The sequence below is a fragment of the Rhipicephalus sanguineus genome, chromosome 2, assembly GCF_013339695.2.
Source record: "Rhipicephalus sanguineus isolate Rsan-2018 chromosome 2, BIME_Rsan_1.4, whole genome shotgun sequence".
NCBI classification, from domain to species: Eukaryota; Metazoa; Arthropoda; class Arachnida; order Ixodida; family Ixodidae; genus Rhipicephalus; species Rhipicephalus sanguineus.
Genome location: NC_051177.1, coordinates 221,640,309 through 221,658,892, shown reverse-complemented (window position 1 = coordinate 221,658,892; position 18,584 = coordinate 221,640,309). Strand labels below are relative to the sequence as shown.

The 18,584-nt window shown below is 46.7% G+C and overlaps 1 protein-coding gene across 1 annotated transcript in view; it reads left to right on the top strand.

Moving 5' to 3' along the window:
- LOC119384104 (uncharacterized) overlaps nucleotides 1–18,584 on the top strand; it is a 286,696-nt gene that overhangs the window by 32,642 nt on the left and 235,470 nt on the right. Inside the window, exon 2 of the mRNA XM_037652398.2 lies at nucleotides 11,881–12,030. Coding sequence (XP_037508326.2) covers nucleotides 11,881–12,030 — 150 coding nt within the window. The remainder of the gene's footprint in view (nucleotides 1–11,880; nucleotides 12,031–18,584) is intronic.

Genomic DNA, 18,584 nt, shown 5'->3' with positions numbered 1-18,584 from the left:
CCTGAAGTGGTCCGGATGTAGTGCACGGTGGTGTGTTGCACTCTGCGTGGCAGTCCGCTGGGGCGCGTCAATCCGGGAAATTCGGCGAGGATGGCGTGGTACGGCGAATGATTGTCAATACTGAGCACCTTGATGCTTGGCTGTTGGGCGGTCGTTCGCTGGCCTGGTGTGGAATGTCCCGTTGTCGCGTCGATGAGGAGGTCGTTGCGGCAGTCCGGAAGGAGGTTGTAGTGGGCCAGAAAGTCTGAGCCGATGATTGGCTCGGCGACGTCGGCGATGACAAAATTCCAGCGAAGGTCATGGCGTATGTTTCTGAGCTGGATGTGCAGGCAGAGCGAGCCGTACGTCTTGATTGTAGAGCGGTTTGCCGCGCTGAGCTCAAAAGACGTAGGCGGACGAGGACCTTGAAGATGGGATCGCGGGTAGCAGCAAATGTCGGAACCGCTGTCGACAAGGAACCGCTGCTTCGTGATTTGGTCGGTGACGAAGATGCGACTGCCTCCGGGTTGGCAGCTTGCGGCCGTCTCTACGAGCTGCCGTTGGCGTTTTCCGCATGCCCAGCGGAACAGGGTGGTCGACATTGCCGGGCTCTGTCCCCGAAGCGTCGGTGGTAGTAGCACGGGCCGTTGTTGTCGGGTTAAGGTCGCGGCTTTGCGAGTGGCAGCGCTGGTGCATCGGAAGACGTTCACCCAAGCGTTGTTGAATGGAGTTGAGCTGTCGATTGATGTCGTCGATGCGGCGTGCAAGCTCCGCGGTGTTCAGCGGTGCGGCGACAGCCTGGATGGTGGGCGACAACTGCGGCAAGGAGACCTCGATGACGCGATCAGCCATCTCCGCAAGTTCGTCGAGAGGTAGCCTAACCTGGGTCTGCACAATTGCCTGGGCGTGCGGCGGGAGTCGTTGGAGCCAAAGCACTCGCAGGAAGGAATCCAGGACTTGCAAGCTTCCCGCGAGCGTACGCATGTGGCGCAGGAGCTGCGAAGGTTTGCGCTCAGCAAGCTCTGTGGACTGAAGTTGCCGCACCTTCTGTTCATCCGAGAGCGACAGGCGGCGGATGAGTTCAGTCTTCAGGTGTACGTAGTGGTTGGCCGTTGGTGGTTTGGCGAGAATATCCCGGACCTCGTTGGCATAACGTGCGTAGAGGTGGGCGACGACGTAATCGTAGCGGGTGCGGTCTGGCGTGATGCGCGCCAGGGAGAACTGGGCCTCGACCTGGGCGAACCAGACTTCGGGCGAGTCCGCCCAAAACGGCGGAAGCTTGACGGCGACACGCCAGGCGTCGTATGAGGCAGCGTGCGGGATGCCTTCTGCAGGAGCTCTGACGTCCTCAGCGGTGCCGGCAGGCACGGCCTCTGTTGTGGAGGCGCTGCGGGAAGGCTGCTGTTGCTTGGTCTGCAGTGCCTGTTGAAGTTGTTGCACTTGCTGGCGCAGAGCGGTGAGAGCTTCCGGGTCGGCCATGGCGGTGCGGTTTGTTCGGTTTCCGGGTCACCAGATGTGGGATGCGGGTCGGTTAAGGACGGATCCCAACATAAAACGAAACGATGTTTATTAACGTAGTAGCAGCAGCAGGGCAAGCATGCCGATGCTGCGCTTCGGAAGGTTAGAGAAATAAACATGAAACCAAGCTTGGTAGCTTGGGTTATATAGCCAGCAGTGGTGACGTAAGCATCCGACGAAACTGCGTGGCGCTGTCTTTTATCGGAAGCGTGTTGCAGCAAGTAGCTGTGTCACGCCGGGCTAATCAGTGGCGAGACGGAGGCTGCGTAGGTCTGTGCGCAGTGGTCGCCACAAATTCAAGGCTATGGCAAATTATTGTGTGGATCTATTTGTGCCATCACGAGTGAAAAAATCTAAACATCGCCGACCTTGGATTATTCATAATCCAAGGTCGGTATTATTCACCGACCGCGGTATTATTCATATGAAAAGAAAGTTAAAGCGGCTGCGCAAAAAGAAAAAGGGCTCTGAAGAGGTATCGAGACTTCGCGCATAATTGAGGCGGAATTTGACACTATCCAAAAAACAGTTTTCTGACAAAACACTAACAGGATTCTCAAAAAATTCCCCACAGAAATTCTGGAGGTATCTCAGCAGTAGGAAAGATAAAATTGAAGAAATCGTAAAGGGCACAGGAACGTTAACGAGAACAGCTGACATTGCTGAACATTTCAACTTTTTTTCCAGTCTGTGTTTACTAACAATACGAACCCTAATGTGGGGGAGCACTTAGGGTATCTCATACATTTTCCGATAAAAGAACTTGTAATTAAACGAGAGGGAGTCTTTGAACTGCTGCTGAACCAAGGAGGGAAAAAATCTCGTGGGCCTGACGAGATCTGTCCTGAATCTTTGAAACGCTATGCTGAATGGATGTCGTATTACCTAACGATAATATTTGAGAAATCATTGCATACGCATTCCTTACCCATGGGCCGGCACAGGACAGTTGTTATACCGGTATACAAAGGTGGTGATCGCTTACTTGTAAACAATCATCGCCCCATTTCACTCACGTGTATTAGTTGCAAACTTTTAGAACACATCATCGCAAAACAATTTAACAATTTCTAGGGCAGAACACCTTACTTTGCTCATCACAGCATGGCTTCCGTGTTGGACTATCCACTGTTACACAATTAATTGAAGTTGTTCATGATTTGCTGCAGCCGTAGATGAGAAGCAACAGATTGATGTCATTTGTATAGATTTTTCAAGGGCTTTTGATAAAGTGCCTCATGATACGCTAATCTTTAAACTTCGAGAAATTGGTGTCTATAACAAATTAGTGACTTGGATAAAAGAATACTTAAGTGATCGAACACAGACGGTACACTTAAATGGCGGTTCGTCGAGTCCACTCTAAGTGTTTTCAGGTGTCCCCCAGGGTTCGGTATTGGGCCCCTTGTTATTTCTTATATATATATCAATGATATCTTTAGAGTAGTCGAACAGCCGGTAAGAGTGAAACTTTTTGCAAGATGATTGTCTAATTTATTCTACCGTAACGAGCGCGCGCGATCAAGTCAGAACTAGTCGCTGTTTGGAAAATTTCAGCCAATGTTGTAATTTATGGGGTATGAAAATAAATAACACTAAATCAACATACAAACATATGAGTAAAAAAGCAAACGTTATGCTTTTTCACTATTGTATCGATGGTAATTTATTAGTACGTGCTAACCAATTTAAATATTTAGGTGTCACTCTTAAGCAAAATCTGGCATTGCATACACACATCGAAAATGTGTGCTCGAAAGCTAATCAGAGACTAGGTTTCTTAAGGCAAAAATTGCATCAAGCTACGCGAGATATAAAATTGGTGGCTTACAAAACTTTCATTAGAGCAGTACTAGAATATGCCTCGGTGATGTGCAGCCCTCATCAGGACAACCTGAAAAAGAAATGAGAAAAAGTTCAACGCCGTGCCGTGCGCTTCATATTGTCACGGAGTCGTGACGTCGACGAAGACAACAGCTGGCGTGGTCAACATGAAACTCTTTATTTGGCCGAACTTGTGGCAGGGAAACTGAAAAGTCAACCACTGATAGCGGCGAACAGAGCGTCGACCATCGATCAACTGACAAGCGGTCGAGCGCGTCGGCTTTTATACAGGCGCTATCGAACTTTCCAGCAATATAGCTGTTGGCGGCGTTATCTCTCGACAAAGCTGGAATATTCGCGTGCGGCGCGCAATCTTAACAAAACGATCTACTACAATCGCGAAGCTTCTCGAACACTGCTTCGCGGACAGCGTCGAGCGTTGATAACCGTCCTTGCTGCTCAAACCCGAATACATCAAAACAAAACAAGAAGTGGGCGTGGCAATATGCACAAAGTACCACCGGTTGGATTCTGTCACGCAGATGTTAGTCATGTGAACTGGAACCACTAGAAGCACGAAGGCAAAAGAACCGGCTCAAAGTTTTTTAGGATAGTGCATGGACAGCTAAAAATTAACAAAGATGAGTACTTGAAGCTGCCAGGGAGACGAAGCAGTCGTGTTAATCACAATTACGTTTTACTACCATATTTCGCTCGCAGTGATGTGTTTCGTCATTCTTTTTTCCCAGCTGTGATTGAAGTTTGGAATGTGTTGCCAAGCTTTGTGGTAAATGCAAGTGATGTCTGCCAATTCGAATAATTGTTAGACATGTATTTAAATGATTACGCTGCCACTTGACATACCTGTTTGTATGGTTTTTGCATTTATTTCTACCCTCACTCTAAGGACCTTCAACAGAGGGTTGACAGTATTAATAAATAAAATGAAAAAATAAAAATACATAAAAGATTGTCTTGTGAGAGTATATATAAGCTAGGCTTCCACAAACTGCACAAGCTAGGTGTTATCGCTGTGACGATACTGGCATGGTCATCATCTTGCGAGCGCACATCTTCCGGCATTCGAAGACTGAAGACTTATCTTCGCCGCAAGATGACCGCCTGAGCGACCTAGCTGTGCTTGTGGTCGAGCGATCTCTTGCCAATAAGGTAGTTCTTCAGCGTGCTGTTGACATGTTCCATGCTGCGCACAGTAATCGACGTATAGATCTACACTGGCTATGCTGGGATAAAAACCCTATTATACCTTTGCGGTGCATTCATGAGTAAATTGTTCGGGCACGGGTACATAGGAGTGAAACGTATATCGGTATCAGAACACCCGCTTCATCATCTGTCACATTGTGCTGTCACAGCGCAGGCATTGGATCCAGTTGTAGTGAGCAAATCTTTGAGCACTTTCTCGGTCTCTGTCCTTACTTTGAAACAAACTGCAAAGGGCGCTGTCCGAGACCGCGTCGGTGGCCTCACTTGCCTGGTGAACAGTGTATAGTCGGAGAGCTGAAAGTTTGTGAAAGCTGGTGTACTGCATAGCCAGATGTGCAATGACTGACATGCCTATGCGTGACCTAGTTTTAAACATCTATCCTCTCTGTATTTTTGTTATTTTTTGCTATATAGCTTATTGTTATTCCTTTCCCATTTCCAACGTTTAGCACCACCAGGCGGTGCAAGAAGGGTATTTTAACTTTTTTTTTTGTAATCTAACGCGTCTTTAGGAAACTTGGAATTGATATGAACATTACTTATTGGTGTTAGTTATATCTGATGCTGTGAAATTACTCTTTCGAAGCTATATTGCGATCTAGTTAAATGGTGTTATTTTATTGCTGCTGGTTACCTGCTTTATTTTCTTTATTTGGTACTGCTTTTTATGTATGCGCTGTTCGACGTACTACATAAATTTTCATTTTATTACCAGAAGCACTGCTATGTAAACATGCTAAATATTAATTTTTATCTTACTGGGTTGCTCGAATATCTTATTTACACTGATTAACGAGCACTAACAGACAATAATGCCAAGGTATGTCTTTCCTTCATTCATAGCGAGGGTCTCGTTCTGGCAGACTTGATGCTTTCACGTAGTATGCGAGTGATAATTGGTCAGCTGCCAGCTCGTAATAAGTTCACGTGCTACGTGACGCCAACAGGCAGAAGAAGAGTGGTTCACACTCGCCGTCATGGCTACTGGCGGCGCTGACTGACACTCCCACGTTTAAATGTACATATATACCCTATAAAGCGGCCGGGGGGATGGCCGCCGCGGTAGCTCAGTTGGTAGAGCATCGAAGCGTTATTCGAAGGTCGCAGGTTCGGTCCCTGCCCGCGGCAAGTTATCTTTTTGTCCACTTTTCTTTCTTCACATTTACCTTACATTTACAACTAATAACATCCCCTATACTTCGCTATATTATTGTCTGTTAGTGCTCAATAATATTGTGTATAACAAAGAAAAACAAGCCCTTAAAATAAACACTGTTTTCCTCTATTTACACTGACGTGTTTAGAACCAGGGCCTTCAACCCGGTCAAACTGTTGTTAAGATTTCAGCCACCGAGTAATTGGTATCAGTGTTGCGGAATGGGCCTCTCCATTCCATTCCAATTCCATTCCGGGGAATCAGAACTTGCCGCAGTTCCATTCCTTTCAATTCCTCGAAATGAAAAAAAAAAACAGCCCATTCCCACTCCGCGGAATGGCCGGGCAGTTTAATTCCATTCCTGTAATTCCTCAACGTAGGCAAGGTACCTTGATAGTTTTATCGAGTTAAGAATGAACGCCCAGTAAAGCTGATGTCATCAAATGCATTAAGAACTGCAACCGAGTTGCAGTTCTAAGATTCTAATTAAACACGCCCAAGTAATTAAGCACAGAGTCGTAAATGCTTCCAATGACTATGTGCACGGCACATACCTCTACACCCAACTTGGTTTTGGGAGATGACACAAACATTTGCGATGTGAGTGAAATTTATTACGTCACATATGTGGACCGTCCTTCCCTCATAAGGAAACACCAATGAATAAGGCAACGATAAAAGTCAGTTTCACCGAAGGGTCGAAGCAATAAACGCGATAGCAATAAATTGGAATGTCATACGGAGTACAGCTAGAAGCTCACTCTTTTAGCAGGCGACCAGGCCTAAATGAACAAAATGGATGAATTGCGAACTGCATTAAGATGCATTAAGAACTGCAACGCCGCCGCGGCAGAAAAAAAAAATTCAGAAGGCGTAAGGGTGGAATGGGGAGGATACCGCCGCCGTAGTTCAGCAAGACGGATACCAACGGAATAAAGCCGCGGTTACACGAACAACAGAGACAAACTTCGGAGCAACACAGTCTATATAAGGACAGAAATGTAGTAGACGCGTTACTTATGAATGTACCGTGCTTGTAATCAGCCAAGCCACTTTAAAAATACTGCTTTATTGTTAAATTTGAGGCTCTAACTTAGTAATGTTTGAAGTTTCAAAAACAGCGCGTAGACGAAAACGTGCTCTGTTTTCGGAAAAATACCTAATTCCATTCCCACTCCATTCCGTGCAAAAGGCGCTTAATTCTATTTCCATTCCATTCCGAGGTCGCGAAAATGTGGAATGATTCCGGAGTCATTCCAATTCCGTAGTGGCAACTCCGCAACACTGATAAGTATCCTGTTGTGTTCTCGAAGATTGTAGTGAATGTACATAAATAAATGTTAGCTTTTGCTTTTCACATCCTTTGAATGGTAGCTGACGCAAAGCACAGTGAAGGGGAACAGCGCAGGTACCGACGGCTACGTAGAGAGGCACACAGAAGACAAACGCAGCGCTGACTTCCAACAAAATGGTCGTTTCGCTTGTGCACAGCTATACTGAACACTTGACAAAAAAAAAAGGTCGTAGCTGCGCACAGCTTCTTCTCAAGTCGCTATCACCCTGGTATCTTATCAAGAAAGCTCAGCTCTTTTTCACACAAGGTTGTACTGACAGGCAGCTAATGCAATTCTAACCCGTACGTAATATGGCGGGTGCGTCGATGATTTCTCTTGCAAGAGTTGACTTAGATCGAGATAAAATCTTGCAGATATCTTTATCTCGATGTAAGTCAACTCCTCAAGTCATCTTACATGTAAGCCATCGAGGCAGCCACTGTCTCGATAACCAATGGGAGAAATTGCAATGCACAGAAGCGTTGGGCTGAGCAATGACTGACATCTATTGATCATGCGCGGCCTCGATATCTATTACGTTGAACTTACCTAAGCCGAACACCGTGCATGTTTTTTTGGAATCTTGAGCGATTGAAGGAACCGTACGTGTCATGTAACAAGATTTTTATCTCGGACTTCCAATCCAATGGGTCGAGTGTTTATGAAACAAGAGAGGAAAGTGAAAGGGAGTAAAACATAGTGAAAACACAATGCATAAGTCCCCTATCCCCCCCCCCCCCGAAGGCACTTACTTTTCGTGGTTGCCCCCCCCCCCCCTCCCCTCCCAGTAAAAAATCCTGGCGCCGCCGCGGCGCCTCTGTTTGGCATGAGTGGAACCCCTATAGTCTGATACAACTTAAGAAGGCAGGAGAGGCCACACCCAGACGCCCGAATCGCGGCAGCCGATCGCCTCAGCGACTAAAGAAATAGTCCCGCTCATGCACGCGCCGATGTTCTCTGAAGGCGGGGACCTGGCCGTCCCGCTCATGACGTCAGTCCCTAGTGCGCGTCCATTGGTGCAGGCTTGTGTTCATCCGCCTTTGAGGAGGAAATGCCGCTGCCTTCTAAAGTTGTACCCGACTATAGTACACTACAGTTCGTTTCACAACGCGGCGTACCAGTGTTGCTGGTACACAACAAATTTTCCGCTCGATTGCGGTGGTTTTGCAGCGAAAGCTGTTATGAGATCATTTCAGCGGCCGTTCTTGGCGCCGTAGTTGTCCGCCGCCGCTGCCGCCGGTGTCCGTAAGCACTATCGCTCGAAATAAGAAAAAAATGAAATAAGAAAAAAATTCCAGGAGGTTCGAACCTGGGCCCTCTGCGCGGGAGCCCAGCATTCAACCTCTGAGCCATGCCGACCGTGCTTGAAACTGCTTTGCAAAAAGGTCCTATACAGGCTTCATGTCGGGAAGGAACCACATTAACATATGCAATATAGCGTGGTAGAAGAGTAAAATAAGCACCAAGCGTCGCACAACGCGAATTCTGTAACCGGGCGTCACACAATGCGAATTGCGCAACGAGTAGGTTGTTGAATGCTTCCAACCCATTACAAAGGGCTCCGCCATCATGCTTCATCGTCATCGTCATCGGCACAGCATCAACAAAGCGCATAATGTCTTACATGCGTTTAGCAGGTACCACGGCTCTCCGTAGAATGACGAAAAATGGTATAGTGCCTGCTTCCCTACTTCTCAAAAATTACATTGATCTATACGTGGTGGGTTCGTCGCAAGTGCACTTGTATTGGTTGCCAAGGAAGCCCATAAGCGCATGATTCATTTCCTCGGGGTCTCAGTAAAGTTCTACGCCCCCCCCCCCCTCTGCGCTCCCACGTCAAGGTATGTTATACAGCATGGCGGGAGAGGAAAATAACGACCGGGCGTCACCAAATGCAAATTGCATAACTGGTGGGCCGTTTAAAGCTTCCAACCCATTCCAAAAGGCTGAGCCATAATTCTTCATCGTCATCAGTCGTCGCGTCAACAAAGTGCACATAATGCCTTACAGACGTGTAGCTGGTGCCTCGCTTTTCCGCATAATGACGAATAATGGCTTAGTAGGCGCATCCTAACTTCACAAAAGTTGTGATTTATGGCGTAGTGGGTACTTTGCTTGTATTTATGGCGTAGTGGGTACTTGTATTAGTAGCCCCAAGAAAGCTTACAACCGGCTCTAGAAACGCCGCTCTTCTAGCTTTCGCTGTGACTATGCTGCGGTTTCAGCGCAGGCCTGGCGTTTTTTTCAGGCCTACTAACAAAGCTTGAAAGAACGCGGTAATAATACTTTATTTGGCAGTTTACGAGCTCTAAACTATCATTACAGTAATCGTTATATTATTAAGCAAAACCTTATAAAGCCTGTGAAAACTCCATGTGGTTCTAGTTTTGGACATTCACCGGCACAACTATTGTCATCGCGTGCAGTAACCAGTGTTGCCGGGGTCCCCACACCAATTGAAGATGACATAACGTAGACCGAAAGGTCTCGTTTTAGAAATGTCTACTCGCTTTCCAGAGAAACCGCTGCAGGGTTGACACTTCAGGCGGAATGCTTTCGATTGAGACACAAAACAGAGAAACAGTAAAGCACAGTAGTAGGCAGTCCCTTTAACGGAATGAACTCAGACAATCGCGAAGCTTCTAAAACGTTGCGCTGCGTTCTGCGTCGAGCGTTGCTAAGTCTTTGTGGATCAAACCCGAACACATCAAAAGAAAGCAATAAACGCGCGTGGCAATACCATGCTTCGAGGAACAACATATGGAAGGGAAAAGGGAGAAGTGTACTTGCCTGTCAGCACGGAAGAAGTACTCGGCTACCCCCCGTTTTCGTCACAGACCACATACCAATCGGCAGCATATTACACAAAAAAGAGAGCGTATCGCTGGAATGGCGTAAAAACATGGCAGCCATGACTTACGCCATACTCCCAGCGCCGGCACTTCCTAAAAATACAGGTTCTGAGATTGCCTACATATCTTTGTAGCAGTTATGAGCCTTGGGCTCTCATAAACGGCAGTTCACGAATTTTGTCACTGTTGGCGTGGTTCTCGGAACTTGGAAGTCCATAGCACGAAAGTAGCCCAAATATGCAACTCGGAATTTCCGACGCCAACCCGCATAAAAATTTGGCGATTAGTCCAATCTGCCAACACTGCGTGTCACCAATGCTTATATTACGGTTCCTGTACTTACATATATGCAGTTTTGAAACAAAAAACTCCATTTAATAGTGCGCGGCTCTTTCCGTCTACTTCATTTTTTCCTGTGTTCGTCCTTATGTATGCACAAGCATTCCCAACATCGAGATTTACCAGCTCGCCCAGAGGGGAGTTCTAAAATGCTGTACTTACAGTCGCGGGAATCAATGGATATTTGTGCAGAAAAAAAAATCGGCAGATCCCACGCAGTGTGGGAATCGATGTATGTTTGTTTGTTTGTTTGCCCTAAGGAGACTGGCTCATATGTAATGCGAAGCAGCCAGCAAAGAGCTGCGTACATCGTCTTCTTTGTCATTGAGGCTAACGAAGTCATCCATGTCGTGACATCTAGTTCGCCATTTATCGCGAGATTTTCATACATGCATGCGTGTACAATCTGGTACATGCCATGCTAATGAAACATATATTCTGTTACATATATAGGATGCGTGACCTGCTATTTATGTTCGGCACTCCTGTCCTGCCATACCAATTTAGGTATATATCCAGTTAACAAAATGGCCGCGAGTGCACCATGACCGTGGCGTCTAAATCATACCTACATGACATGCATGTCATGATTTTCGTGTTACCACCTGTTATTTATGTTCGCCACACAGACGTCGCGCAATACCAGTTTTGGTCTATATCAAGCTAGCGAATGGCCGCCAGCGCACCATGAGCGTGGCACACAAGTCAGGCTGTACATGACATACGTGTTATGATTTTCATGTTAACTCCTGTTATTTGTGTTCGAAAGTCACGTCGCGCAATGCCAATTTTGATATATATCGACTAGCGAAACGGCCGCCAGCGCACCATGAGCGTGGCACGTAAGTCATGCTGTGCATGACATGCGTGTCATGATTTTCATGTTACCACCTGTTATTTGTGTTCGTCACACAGTCACGTCGCGCGATACCAATTTTGCTATATATCAAGCTAGCGAAACAGCCGTCAGCGCACCATGAGCGTGGTACGTAAGTCATGCTGTACATGACATGCGTGTCATGATTTGCACGTTAGGACCTGCCACTTATGTTCGTCATACACTCTTACCACGCCATACCAATTTTGGTATATGGCAAACTAACGAAACGGCCTCAAGAGTACCAAAACAGTGGCATGTAAATCATGTCGTTCATGACATGGGTATCATGATTTTCATGTTATGACCTGTTATTTACGTTCGTCATAAAGTCATGTTTCGCCTTACCAATTTTGGTGTAAATCCAATTAACGAAACGGCCAGGAGAGCACGAAGTCGTAGGCGGCTAGATAGATAGATAGATAGATAGATAGATAGATAGATAGATAGATAGATAGATAGATAGATAGATAGATAGATAGATAGATAGATAGATAGATAGACAGACAGACAGATAGATAGATAGATAGATAGATAGATAGATAGATAGATAGATAGATAGATAGATAGATAGATAGATAGATAGATAGATAGATAGATAGATACGCTCAAAGTCGCAGAAGTTCGCTAAGAAATGCTTCGCATTTAAAAAAAATACGGGCCATTTCTGGTAGCGATTGATTATTCAAATACATTAAATTATATAAATCGCAGTTGCTTTTGAAAAAAAGCCGCACCCTTACGTTCATTGACGCCGTATCTGTCTTGATGCAGTGTTTTTCGAGCCCACTGACGTGCGCAAGGCAGTAAAGCCATTTCTGTCGGACGCCTGGCGCCACCTCTCCATCATTTCACCAAACCTCGCCGAGCTGAGAGCCATGCACGCCGCCTTGGCTAGTGCCTTGGGAACCAGAGAGACCATAGGTGAGCTTGTGTATTCATGATGGCGCCACATGCACGTTCAGTTAGTCGCATCAGGAGTGGCACGAGCATTCGAGACTTTCCACTGCGGGAGAGTTTAGTAGTCTTAAATTTTAAAGCATTCGAACGTTGCTAAGACCAGTTCTGCGGTTGCTAGTGCGTTGGTGTGTGTGAGCGTGTTGTGAGAATCATGCCACTTGCAACTAGCAACATCTCAGAAAATCAGTTTTCGAAATGGCCTCTCCTATTTACACATCGGATCTCCGTGGCTCAGAGGTGTAAGTGGAAATAGACAAACAGAAAAGGAAAAAAAAAGGGAAATACACCAAAATAAAAGAAAAAAAAAACGGACGAAGGGCGTCTTGCGTGGTAGCCGTAGTCTCTGTGCGTTAAGGGAGGTAACAATATAATGCAGTCGCTGTGGTAATTGGGCAAGTTACCCCCCGCACACCCACACACACATAAACAGACACACCCAACACACACACAAAAAAAATCTGGCAGTTTCACTGACTACGTCGCGAGGGCTGGTTAAAGAGCGGAGATGGTGGCATCGTATTGCTATATCATTGCTCAGCTTTGTTCTATGGTAGTTTTGCCACCATCTGCCAACACGAAAGCCCGGTATACTTATCCAAAGTCACGGAAAAATTCATGTAGAAATGCTATACTGTGATTGAGGAGCGCGCATTTCACGAAAAGACTTGCGTGTCCACGAATTTTCGCCGAGAGTGTCGCCGTTGGCACATATTGCGCAAGTGGAAGCCTGGGAACACTGTGAGTATCCTGAATGGAGCACCGAGTGCTTGGTCTTCTTTTCTCTGCCTGCCCTTTGCTTTGGACACTATCTATCTATCTATCTATCTATCTATCTATCTATCTATCTATCTATCTATCTATCTATCTATCTATCTATCTATCTATCTATCTATCTATCTATCTATCTATCTATCTATCTATCTATCTATCTATCTATCTATCTATCTATCTATCTATCTATCTATCTATCTATCTATCTATCTATCTATCTGAATTTTTATGATACCTGGTGTTTTACCAAAAATAAATATTTTCTCAAATAGTCAAGGCTTTCAGCAAATGAGCCCCCCCCCCCCTAAAAAAATTCCTGGCTACGGGCCTGCCTTGTGCACTTATCGACGCACAACAGGAATGCTGGAGTTTTAAATGCGAAGCATTTTTTAGCGAACCTTCGGCACTTTGAGCGTATCTATCTATCTATCTATCTATCTATCTATCTATCTATCTATCTATCTATCTATCTATCTATCTATCTATCTATCTATCTATCTATCTATCTATCTATCTATCTATCTATCTATCTATCTATCTATCTATCTATCTATCTAGCCGCCTACGTCCAGGTGCTCTCGTGATCGCCTCCTTAAATTAGAGTAGTCCGAAATTGGCATGGGAGGGTAAGATGATTTGACGAATATGACTGTCTGGTCCATGACATGAATAACGTGAAAATCCTGTCGAGTACGTCGTCAAACCCTTTCTTCCAGACACGTGCGGCACATACCCGTTTACCACGGGCCGCGGTGTACGGGTATGCGCCACAGGTGATTGACAGCTTATATGTACCCAGAAACAGCGAGAACAGACATTGGTTGTCAAAGGTGTGATGTTGGTGCAACGTCAGTTGTGGTTGTGGGGCTAGCGATCTGATTTCATAACAAAGCAATAGACGCTACATATGTACTCATATGATGCAAATGTCATGTCAGGTTAACGTCTGTGGTTCCAGTGTTGGCTTCTGTTTTATAGCAGCATAATAAACATTACATTTTTATTACTATGATTCAGCAAGCTGTATTCAAGCGTCGCTCGACCTCGGATGAATACGCTACCGAAAGCTACCTATAATATTAAAGGAGTCCTGACACAAAAATTTTCGCCCCGCGTTTTTTTGCTGCAATGTGTTGCTGGGGGCCTGTTAGTCATAACACGGCACATCGTTTGCTGCAGCGCGCGACAGATGATTAATTACAAGCTCCTCATCACCGACACAGCCTCAGTTTCGGTTTGACAGAGCTCCAAAAACGACAAGCCGCCGGTTGCAACTATCACCACCTAGCGAGTGAAACGCTCGATCACGTGAGCACACAGAACAGTGACGCATTTCCACGCGGTCTGTCGTCGTCGGGCTCATCGTCGTCTGATGGCGACGATTTTCTTGCGGCGGGGATGGAAGGAATTTTCGACGTGGCGAATCACTTAAGGTTTGACCCTCTTGCGAGGAGCGATTCGTCGGGAAGCGCGTCAAAACAGAAATGGCGGCTATGACATCATCATAACTTGTACCTGCTGCAACGGTTACGTAGGGGAAGTAGGGGGGTCACCTCCGAGGGTGTCAATGCATCAGGTGCGGCCTGTAATGCTGGATCGCGCTCGCGAACTTCAAAATTCATATAAAATACCTTCGAAGCTTTATTCGCTGTCGATATTATGCAGATGGTACACGCACGTACACGGCAATCGGTCCAGCAGGTTATCTCGCCCGCGAAATTTTGTGTCAGTACCCCTTTAACATCATCGCACCGTAAAATGCACTTCGTTTCGATAATACAGACGTATATGTGCTATAACGTGAGTGCTGACGTTACGTCCCACAATAAGTTACCCTATAAACGCCAGTGCTGTCGACGTGCCTGGTAAGCCTACGATGTGCACACTACTACACGATGTGCACACAACTACTACAATTACAAAAAACACGTCGATCTCCTTCGTAACGCTTGGCTCAAAGCAAAAAAAATACAACGTAGAACTACCCGCCGACTGCTTAGCATGATACCGATTCCCACAAGGCGTGGGATCTTCCGGATTTTTTTTTCACACTCAGATTTTTTTTCGAAGTTGAGCAGAGTTCATGTGAATCACCTCAAACGGTGTAAAAGAGTGCTTTGGTAATACCATATGCTGGGTTGGCTGTTTAAACTTGACTTTGTTGATCTGGCATTCATGACACGATTGCACATACCTTTTTGCCTCCTTTGATGCCGGGCCATGTGAACCGTTTAGTCAGCTTCATGTTGGTCCGCCAGAAACCATCGTGACCGCCCGAATGATACCTTGTGTGATAAACAAATGCAGAATTTTTGGAATTGGTGTACGAGGCAACGCGATTGTTCTGGCTTGTGTGAGTTGTGGAGCTTCTGTCCCTTCCCAAAGTTTTCTTACACCTATTGTTTTCCATTGTACTTCAACAAGTATGACCCCCAATCTGGACATTGCGTCGGCGTCTTTCATTGAAGCTCCTGGGCGAGTCACTTCAAAGTCGGACTGTTGTATTCCGACTTTTCTTTTTAGCTCTGCCATTTTCAAATGTGGGTAAGTGCCCAGTGGTCAGTGTATAACTTGAATTTTCTACTTTCCAGATAAGAGCGGAAGTACCGACCAGTCTTTAAAACGGCCAGTGCTTCTTTTTCCGTTGTCGCATAATTCACTTCCCCTTTGTTAAAAGCGTAACTGCGGTGGCCAGTGATGCGGAGTTCGCGATTCCTTGGCTGGCTCTAGTCTCGCTGGTAGAGCATTGCTCCCGTTCCGTAATATGATGCGTCCGTGTTGAACTGGAATGGTAAATCAAAGCCTGGTAGTGGATGAGACGATATAACTCGTACCAGCTCTTTGTAGGCCGTTTCGCAGTCATCTGTCCAACAGAATGATAGACCATTTCGCATCAGTCTTGTCAAACATCCCGTTTTAAGAGCACAATCCTGGATAAATGCCCTGAAATGACCGGCCAGCTCCTAAAGCACACGCAGTGAGTGGACATCAAAGGGCTTCGCGAGTTTTGCGATGCATGCCACTGATTCCTCCTTGGTGTTTCTGTAGTGCCGTGCAGTACTCTGCCAAAAAAGCCACCTTGCTCTTAAAGAACTCACTCTTCTTAAATTTGACATTGAGGTCGGCTTCTGACAGAGCTGTGAGGGCCTGTGCTATGTGTTGTTGATGCAGGACTTGGCTCCTAGAAGAAACGATGATATCATGCACAGACATTGCAAAAGGTTCCATTGAAGCGGTGCAGAACCGTATTCATCCTTTTTGGGAAGAAGCTAGGCGTGTTCTTCCATCCTAAAGGCAGCCGGTCGCTCATATATGTCAAACGGAGTAATAAAAGCGGTGTACTGCTTTGTATACTCTTGAATAGTTACTTGCATAGAAGCTTACTGGTCGTGCAGTGCCCCTGGAGACTACCTTCCACTTGTTCCTGAACTGCGCATCCAGGCAGGTTCAGATGTATTACATGTTCTGGTACTTTGCTGACGGCAGGCCATCTGCCGTCCTTCTTTTTTTTTTGGCGTGATGCTGTCGCTATTTGTCCTAACCTGTTAACTCAGCAAACATTCTGCTGGTGACGACGGTACTAAAGTAAAAATAATCCAACCGCGTTTTCAAGTGCCTTCCCGGATATTCCTTTAGCCCTTATTCCTTGAACGTGCTCACCGGTCTTTCGGCTAACCCATCATGTTTATTACTGGCTATTACGCCTGAACCCAGTTCCGCTCAGTGCCTTCCTCTTCTGCCATTCGCGCGCCCGTACGTCGCAGTGTCTCTCCATTCACCAAGCACCACGTTACATTTTTCAACTGGGCTGGGAGGAAAGAGCGCTATGTGAAGGAGGTGCAGTGCATGGATGTTATTTCTCTCCCCCGGTGAGGTGCAGAAAACATTAACGTCCGTTGCACGAATATAATTCAGTCGAAAAAACGGGCACCTCTGCAAGACGCAGTTGCTCGCAAACGTCTTTCTTTACGGCCGCGCGTACCCCTCATGCAGGCAACAGATGTCGCCGAAGCCGTGAGCCGTTACGCTCAGGACAATGTCCTTCTTTGACTCGCTGTCCCCCGAGCATCCGTCATTCTAATCACATGTACTGCTTACGTAACGAAATAAAAATTATTATTATTATTATCATTATTATTATCATTATTAATAATAATCATGGCTCCCAGTCGGGATGCATGCTTGCTTTGCTCCTGCCCGGTTTTCGGTAAGCAGCAGTTTTTCCGCTGTGAAAACTGCTCTAAACGTGTTCGTGCGAAGTGTGTAACCTGGCCTGATGACGAGCTGCAACTTCTGAAGTCTGGATCGCGCTCATTTTGCTGCAATTTATGTGATCTGAGCCGTGCTGCTGGTAAGCCTAGCGAAGACAATTCGGCGGCGTGCAGCGATGAGCACTGCAGCTCTGAAACCGGTTCCCTCTCCACGTGCACCCCTCCGGGTGGTGATCTCGCCGGGCTGCGCCGCCTTCTCCTCGACGCGTTGGAGGGAATCTCGTTCCTCAGCGACGAAGTATCCCAACTACGCGAAGAAAACGAGCGCCTCCGTAAGGATCATTCCCGCGGTGTTGAACAACAAGCCCGCGTGGTCGCCTCCCTTCGTGCAGAGGTCCGCTTCCTGCGTGAGGAGCTGACGCGCCGCACGGCCGGAGTGGCAGTGAAGGCACCTGTGGTCCCCCCAGCGCATGTGATCGTTGACCGATCAGTGACTTCCGAGCAACCTGCCTGCTCTGAACAACCTCTCTCCAAAGCTCTTTCATCTTAGAATTCGCCGCCAGCTGACAGAGTCACGTCCGAGCGTGGCAGTGTGATGCCTGCGACAGCCTCTTCTGCAGCGGTAACTGAGGGTGATAGAAAGAAGAAACCCGCCTCATTTGGAGCTATGACAACATCGAATATATCTGTAGCTCAACGGCCACAACGGCCACAACGGCCAAAGGCCATTTTTGTTACGAAGCTGAGCCCGGACGCCACTGCTGCTGACATCAAAAAACATATTGCTTCATTGGATCTGTCTCCCATCTCCAGCCGGCGACTTCAAACCAAATTTCAGTCCTATTCTTCGTTCTACATCGAAGTCGACAAGGAAACACTACAACGCCTGAATGACCCTTCGATGTGGCCCCTCGGATGCCTGTTCAAGCCATTTCGTGGGGAGCTGCGCGATGACATGCTTCATCCCTCTGAGCTAGTGACTGGAATCGAAAGTGCCGTGTAACGTAGACATATTCTACCAAAATGCTCGTGGTCTACGTACCAAGACACGCGAGTTTTTCTCTAATGTTCTTTCGTGTTCAGACTGCCCCGCCGCGTACGTCGGGGAAACAAAGAACTTCCGCGAAAGGATGCGGCAGCATTTGAATTGTGTTTATTCACAACAAGGTTGCGAGGATGACCAGGCAAAAAAGCTGAATTGCGCAGCTTGAGGGGAACCTGGCCACCTCATACACTGGGCGGCTTCACAGCGGTCAAACACACGATATACATAATGGATGGACTAACTAAAACAGAGAAACAGTAAACATACACGGCATAAGAACGATCTGCGTCAGCTGAACAGCGAAAGGAGTGCAGTAGCGGAACACTGCGAAAAATGTGACCACCGCATTAGTCCTGACGATGCGGTGATCCTGGAACAGGAAAGCTGTTGGCGCCGGCGGCTTCTCCTCGAGTCGTGGCACATACAGAATACAGCGGAAAACATCAACCGCACCACGGGGCCTTGCCCCCCCTCTATTGTCAAGGGTTGCG